Source organism: Emiliania huxleyi, assembly GCF_000372725.1.
Source record: "Emiliania huxleyi CCMP1516 chromosome Unknown EMIHUscaffold_127, whole genome shotgun sequence".
In the NCBI taxonomy this organism is placed as follows: Eukaryota; Haptophyta; order Isochrysidales; family Noelaerhabdaceae; genus Emiliania; species Emiliania huxleyi.
The window spans coordinates 373,798-381,797 of NW_005201318.1; the positions used below are offsets into that span (position 1 = coordinate 373,798).

Sequence of the window (8,000 nt, forward strand, 5' to 3'; positions counted from 1 at the left end):
GCCGGCCGCCACGCTCCCCCCTAGCGCTGCCTCGCAGGCAGCGCCGAGCCTCGCGGGCATGTAGCCCCGCTCGGCGCTCTCAGCACGGCTTCCTGCTGTAGCTCCTCGCTCGCCTGCGACGCCTGTGGAGTGCGCTCGTATCGGTAGAGGAGCGGCAGTGCGAGACCCGCCGCTCCTCTACCTCACGACATGAGAAAGAAGCACGAACCTTCACCTTGTGAGACCGGCAGTGGAGAGCCCCTCCCGCCTTCCCGATCTACGGGCCGCCAGTGGCGATAACGGCCGCCGCTCGGCCTCGACGGACAACCCGAGTGAAGGCGAAACGCCATATCGCCGCGACGCCGCCGACGGCCGAGGACGAGTCCGAATGGGACCGTCACTCACTCAATTTGGGGATCCTCCACGCGCTGCGCTACGCTTCGGAGTCGCTCACCCCGGGATCGCTCCTTCCCTCGCTCCGGATTGGGGAAACTCTGAGCTCCCTCCGCGTACGCTACGCTCCCTTCGGAGAGAGCCCCAGAGTCTTACCGCGCTCCGGATCCTCTTTAGCCCATCTCTGAGAGTTAGAGTGACTGGCTAGAGACGACGACGACGATACAGTTCATGATAAACAAACTTTAGTTTGTGCTAGTGAACTGAGGAGAAGCGGGTCGAGCCTCGGCGCAGAGGGCAGCGCCTAGCGGGCGGGAACCCTTATCCCGCGCCCGCCGCTGCCCGCCGCTTTGTGCGCGGGACCTCCGAGCGCCACGAGGCTCCGACACAGCTCCGGACTAGCGTCGGCTCCTGCTCAGACAGGCGCCAACCTATCAGTTCTCAAAGCGACCCACCACCATCCCTCATCTACCGCCCGATCGAATCGCATTCGTCTCTTGCGAGTCCTCTTGCTCCAAGAGGTTCCAGAGAACGGGGAAACTCTGAGCTCCCTCCGCGTACGCTACGCTCCCTTCGGAGAGAGCCCCAGAGTCTTACCGCGCTCCGGATCCTCTTTAGCCAACCTCTGAGAGTTTGAGTGACTGGCTAGAGACGACGACGACGATACAGTTCAGTTAGTGAGCACTGAGACTGAGAGACCATGTCCACCCGTCCCGTCGGGCGGGGCCCCACCCCGACCGGCCAGCACGTACGTAGGCGGCACTGCGCCAGTACAAAACGAAGGACCTATGCCATTGTATGATTTACCAAATCTACCTTCGTGGTCTGTTTTCTGGGTTCCCAGGTACGATAGAAACTCAGCTAGCTCGATGGATGCGGCTCGGGGGGCCGCCCTAATCGATAAACACGAAAATTCTCCAAAATTACCATATTAGGCAACCAGCAGAAAAAAATCGGAGGTTTGGAGGTTCACTACTCGGTTCATACCTCGAATCTGCGCAAAGCAAACATATCCACGCACTCGTACAAGGATTGTGCGCAACATGGACACATTTGCAATGTGATCTGAGAAACTCAAAAAATCTCGATTTTTTGGTATGCTCTAGGACATCCTCCTCTTCCTCGACGTCGTGTTTTTCGACCTGTTACTTCGATCCTGCAGCTGTGTCTGCTGTTGTGTGTGGCTCGCCTGTCCTGTCTCGTGCATGCCTGACAGGTCGAGCGCCGGTGTTGACGCGTTGCAGTCAATGCATGGCGCCCCTAGCGTTTTGCACGAGTGTCGGTCACAGCAGCGCCCCATCTTTCTGCGTGTGTAGGACGCACACGCCTCGGCACGCACTCCCGTTCCTGCGCTAGCGCCCAGCTCTCCGTGTTCCCCGGCCCGGGGCGTGGCCGCCCGGTGGCCGTGCTCATGATTGGTTCCTCCTCTGTCTGACCGCCCGGGGCCGGCTCCTGGTTTTTTTTTCCTGTCGCCTACTTGCATCCGTTACCTACGCTCGTTCATCTATATTTGAGGGCCTCCCCCCCGAGCTTTCGCAGAGGATGGACGAGGTTATTGACCTGCGCTTCCGTCCGTCGTCATGGCGAACGATTAATGCTGCCGTTACCCGTTGGAAAGCCTTCTGTGAAGCGCGGGGATGGCCTCCCGTCCTCGTCACTGATTTCCCGGAGCGCGGGGGCAGGCTTGCTGCTTGGATCTTGTCTTTGGTGGACGACACGTCCTTAGTCTATGGGACTATCTCAGACTATGTGTGGGGGGTCCGGACGTGGCACGTTCACTTGCACGAGGCCGATCCGGCGTATGGAGTCATGCATTTTCAGGCGCTTATGCAGTCTGTCGCTGTTCTCACAGTCGTTGTAGGTGAGCCGCGGAAAATGGTGAAGCTCGAGACTTTGGAGGCAATTCTTGCAGACATTCGTGACAACCGGTGGGACTCGTTTCAGTGGGTACAGTTTGGGTTGGTGTCTCTCATCCAGCTCTTCTCCTTCTCCCGCTGCGAGTGTCCCTGTCCGGGTGCTTTCACCGGCCCCAGCTCCTTTGATGTCGTGAAGCATTGGCAGGTGAAGGACTTTTCGCTTGTTCGCCAGCTACTTTTCTGGGTACTGTATGCCCGCTATAAGTCCATAAAGCAGGACCCCCGGATGGAGCGTGCCTCGGCAGCCCATGCTGATCCCAATCTTCCGTTTGTAGATGGAGTTGCTCGTGTGGATTCATCCGTTTGTAGATGGAAACGGGGTCGGACCCCCCCCCTAGCATGTGGTGTGAGTAGAAGTGCGCCCCCCTCCCTGGAAGCGATGTCCGCCTGCTCCGGACGGACAGGGGCATTCAAAAGCGCGGATGCATGTGGGCGTCCTGGGCGGCTGGGCGGGCGTTCTCGGACTAGGGCATGTACACTCGCATTGTCCACCACTTTAAACCGCCGCACCTGGTTGGTTCTAGAGTTGTTAGGTTCTGTATGAGTGTCCAACCAAAACAAAAAGGACACACTTTGAGCACTTGAGCACTGGATAGGGTCGATTCCGCATGGTACGGGACCCCTCGATCGTCTCGCCCTCCCACACACTGATCATTGTGCGTGGTGCGTCCGCTCTGGCCTCTGCCTGGCGCCCCCTGGCCTCTCTCTCTACGACATGCATGTATAAAGTATGGGATGTGTGCGGCACGTGCGGGGGGTATACGCGAGTCGCGAGGCGCGAGACGCCGGCAGCGGAACCAATCAAATCACACAGTTGTATTGCAATCTTACCTTATATTTCCCCGTGTCCGGTTTTCCGCGTTTCAGCGGAGTCTGGCCGCCACCCAGCACGCATCTACATGGTGCCCCTCGGCAAGGAGCGCGCTCCGGCGCCGTCTACGACGTCGTCCGCCGCCGAGGACGCGGCGCCGGCGCAGCACTCGCGTAGGCGCGCCGGCGTCATCCGGCAGGCGCAGCCGGAGGCGCCTGGGCATCAGCTCGCCGCCTCGCACGCTGCTGCAGAGAAGCGCAAGGCCAACAAGATGACGCCGATGGAGCGCAGGGCGAAGCGCGCGGCCGACGAAAAGCGGCGCTGGCACGAGAAGCGCAAGGCGACGCGCGAGGCCGCCGCCAAGTTCAGCATGGCGAGCGAGGACACCGAGAAGGACCCCGCGATGGTGATTGCATCGCTGCTCGATGAGCTCGTGGCCGAGGTAGCCGAGGTGGCGGAAGTTCGCGACGAGGTGGATGAGGGTGAGCTTCAGGAGGAGCTGGAGAAGCTGCTCATTGCGCGTAGCGGCTCGCCGTTGCTCGAGGACACGGGCACACGCGAGGCCCTCGAGCTCGAGCTGCGCGCCGACGGCTACGGCGCGGCACGCGGCGACGACGGGCCGCAAGTCTACAGCCTGCCGTTCAACGAGCTGCAGCGGCGCGTGGCCGACAGCGAGGACGCGTGGCCGGGCGAGGCGCAGATAGCGTGGGATCAGCGCGCGATGCGCGAGCGGCTTGCACGCGGCGTGCCTCTCGGCGACTACCTCCAGGAGCTGCAGCAGCTGCTGAGCGACCCACCGCGCGATTTAATTGCCACCCACGAGCTCGCGAACTATGGCAGCAAGCCCACTGATTGGCGGCCACAGGGTAGAAACATCGCGCCGCCGCCACCGCCGCCGCCGCCGCCGCCGCCGCCGCCGCCAGCTGCGTTGCCGCCGCCGCCACCCGCCAATGACCCGTGCCGCTGCACAACATGCGGCCACATCCTACCTATTTGGAAGTGCAATGCTGGATGTGAATGCCTCTATTCTGACCGGGAGGCGCTGCAGCTGCACAAGGCCTATGATTGCTCGCCGGCGTGCACACCGCACTGGTCGCAATCACTGGTTAACGTGAAGTCCGGCTCCGTCGAGCCATGTGCGTATTGTGCCAAGTGCGCGGCCAGCCACTGCATCGGATTGGGCGCCTTCCCAGATCTGGAGACGCAGCAGCAGCAGCGCAGGCTCGAGCTCGAGGCGCAGCACAGGAGCGCAGGTACGCTGCCGCCGCCGCCGCCAACGACGAGTGGCAGCAACCGCCTCCTGCAGGCATTTGACGAGGGCGACATGCCGTACTATTACTACAAGGACACATCGCACACCCTCGCGTGCAAATACGAACTACTCGACACCAGTGTCGCCAATCCTGACTGGACGCGCGATCCGCCAGCCGATGTGGCTGTCACCGAGGGCAAATGGCCACCGGAGCGCTCCGAGTACGACCTCGGTGAGCACGGGCAGAAAGCATATCATCGGCACCGCGTGCGGTGGTACAGGGAGCACACATGCAAGGAGCTCACCGGCAGCCTTGAGGAGCAGAATGGCCAGTGGGACAACTACAAGCGCAACTTCCGCGCACGCGGCGATAGTGCTCCGCTCGAGAGGCGGCATGGCGGCATGTTATTGAACCACTCTGGGATGATTCAGAGTGATATGTGGAGATAAAAACTCCTTTATGCGCACAAAGTACCCTGCACAAAGATCGCACGGGCGACCTGTTCCTTTTTACCCGTCTCACAGTAGAGGTGTCCGTTTTTATTTACTTATGTCCTCCAACCTGGCTGCACACGGAGCACTAGACGCAGGCGAAGGCGTTCCCTTCAGTCAGTTACAACAAATTCACTCCCTGAGGAGGGAACCGACGGGAAGCAGACCGGAAAACAAACACGGCGCGCCAGATCTTAGATTTTCGCGGAAATTGCTTGGTAGGGTTTCTTAATGGGACGCTTTCTTAATGCCCGCAACAGACTGTAGTCAGAACGGACCCTAGTTGCCGTTCCTGCAAACTCAGGTAGGTAGGCAAACTCAGCTGCGGAACATCAAATCACAGGGTCCCGTACCATGCGGAATCGACCCTATCCAGTGCAAGTGCTATGTATGTATGTATGTAGTAAGGTGAAGAACAGTCAGGCTCGGACTGGACACCAACGCGGTATGGGTGGACGCAAGTGCTCAAGTGCTCAAAGTAAGAAAACACGCAGGCCGCCGCGACATCACGGCGCGGAACAACCTCCACGACGTTGCATATGAGCAAGCCGAGGCCCTCCTTCCGCAAGAAGGGCGTTTCGACGGCCATCGCCGACGAGGGCGCCGCAGCAGCGGCGCTGCGGCCCGCGCCCAAGGTGGCCCTCTCCTTTGACCCCGACGAGGAGGGCGCACCGATAAAGATCAAGAAGAAGAAGAAGAGGGCGCACCCGCCACCCGCTGCGCCGCCGCCGGTGGGCGATGCTGCGCCCGCGCTCGCCCCGGCGGCTGGCACCTACTCCTCCGGCTTCCTGCAGCAGCTACGCGACGCGCAGCGCACACGCACCGGCGACCCGGCCGAGCCGGCGGCGGCGGAGGAGGCGGCGGCCGGCGGGGGCGGGGGCGGCGCGAGCGTGGAGGAGATCCGCGCGGCGCGCGAGGCGCGGGAGCGGGCGCGCCGTGCCGGCGACGAGCGTGAGGGCGGGCAGAGCTTCCTCCCGCTCGATGACGCCGGCGAGGACGGGGGCGGCGCGTGGCGGGCGGCGCGGCTGCTAGAGGAGCTGCAGCCGGAGGAGGAGGAGGCGCGCAGCGGCGGCTCGGGCGGGCTGGTGCGCGAGGAGCAGTTCGACGAGGGCGGCGTCGACGAGATGGGCCGGCCCGGCGGCGGCCGCGTCACCTTTGGAGAGGCTCTGCGCCTAGAAGCGGAACAGGATTCGTGTGCTCCATCAAGCGCTCCTCCTCTTCATTCCGCCCCTCCTCTACATTCCGCCGTATTCCGCGGTATTCGAAGTATTCGTCGCCCTTGTGTTCACGCGCTGCTCTGAAGCCTCTGCACGAGGCCGTCTTCCCGCCCTGAGCTTGGCGCCTTCACCCCGTAGGCGGCGGGCCGGCGGAAGGGACGTGCGGGTGCGGTGCCGAGCGCCGTGTGGTAATGAATCAGATGCGATCTTCTGACCCTTGATCTGTGCCTTCCGACCCTTTCACATGAACATGCACATGCACATGTGGTCAACCGTCAACGCTACGACGCTATACTCAACCCACACACGACGCACCGAGAGAGGCGCACTCACAATTCACCGCACCTCTCGCACCTCCAGGCGCTCTTCCGTGTCGGGTTGTGACGAGGGGTGAGGGGACACGGATTGAAGATCCCTCACACCAAGATCGTGCAGGGCGGGGACACACGTCCCTAAATCCCATCTCGTCTCAGAGTTTGACCGTTTGTATTTATTTATTTATTCCAGGCGGGGGACCGACGCGAGGCACGGCGTGACGGTGGTGGAGGCGGGCGACGACGACGAGGAGGAGGAGGTGGGGGCAGGGCTGGTGGGAGGCCGCTCCCCCGCGTCTGCCGGCGGGGGCGCCCCACCGCTGAGCAGCGAGGCGCTCGCCGCCGTCGCGGCGCGGCTCGCGGCGACGAGCTTTGTCGCCGCCACCGACGAGCGGCTGGGCGGGCAGGCATCTCCACACCCCCGTTCGCCACCACCTCCCTCTCCACCACCCCCCTCCCCCCCTCCCCCTTACCCGCCTCCTCCCTCTCCACCACCTCCCTCTCCACCACCCCTTTCGCCGGCAGGCTGCGGCGCTGCGGGCGACGCTCTCGCAGCAGCGCGAGGAGCGCGACACAGCGCAGGAGCGACTCGCGCAGTGCGCCGCCGACGCGGCGGCGCTCGAGGGCGCGCTGGCGCGAGAGGCGGCATCCTTTGAGCAGCTGCAGGCGGGCGGGCGCTCTGCCCACTCACGCAACACCACGGCCCCGGAACCGGAATCGCACGACAGCAGCACAGTGACAGTCAGACTCGTAGCACGGGGTCCCACGGACAGAAGAGCACGACCGCGGGCCAAAGGTCACACACACGGACCGTCGAGAACGGACGGGCAGCGACGACAGCCAGTCAGAGGGCAGCACCGGGTCCCAGGAAGGCGAACGCGAGAGGCGGGCGTGTGTGCGCCGCCTTTTCACAACGCACCCACGCCGCATGATGCGTCCGCGACACGACACCGTGACACGCCACGCCCCCACAGGCGGCGCGCTTGTTCACCGCCGACCTGCTCGACTGCCTCGACGCGAAGGCCCCCGCCACCGACGCCCTCGAGGCGCGGCTGTGCGAGGCGGTCGAGGCGGCGGCCGCCCGCCGCGCCGCCGCCCGGCTGGCGGTGAGTGCCGCGGCGGCGGAGCGAGCGGTGCGCGTGCTCGGCGGCAAGTGGGCACCGCCGCCGCGCCGCACGCGCGCCCCTCCGCTACCGCCGGTCGCGGGGCCAGAGGCGGAGGCGATGCTGGCGGCGGTCGAGGCGGCACGGGCGACGCGCCGCCGCGCCGCCGCGCCGGGCGGCGGCGACGCGCCGTCGGGTGGCGACGCGCCGTCGCCGGACGGGTGGTCGAGCGGCGAGGAGGAGGCGGAGCTGGAGGGAGCGGCGAGCGCGGCCGGCTCGGGGGGCGGCGGGTGGGCGGCGAGGCTGGCGGCGGAGCTGGGCGCGGTGGAGGCGGCGTCGCGCGACCTGCTCTCAGACGCCGACTCTGAGGTGCTCGATCCCGCAGCCACCCGCCGCCGGCTCGAAGCCCCCCTCCCCCCCTGGGAGGCACACCCACCCACCCACCCACCCACTCATTTCGGGGGAGAGAGGCCCACCACAACTCACCACACACACACACACACACACACACACACACACACAC

The 8,000-nt window shown here is 64.3% G+C and overlaps 1 protein-coding gene across 1 annotated transcript; it reads left to right on the plus strand.

Moving 5' to 3' along the window:
- Positions 1–3,187: 3,187 nt before the first annotated feature.
- EMIHUDRAFT_109998 (hypothetical protein) lies at positions 3,188–6,252 on the plus strand (the record flags this gene model as incomplete). Its single annotated transcript, XM_005789562.1, has 3 exons — positions 3,188–4,791; positions 5,397–5,928; positions 6,199–6,252. 3 exons carry the CDS (start codon positions 3,188–3,190, stop codon positions 6,250–6,252), a joined length of 2,190 nt encoding a protein of 729 aa, XP_005789619.1.
- Positions 6,253–8,000: the final 1,748 nt, after the last annotated feature.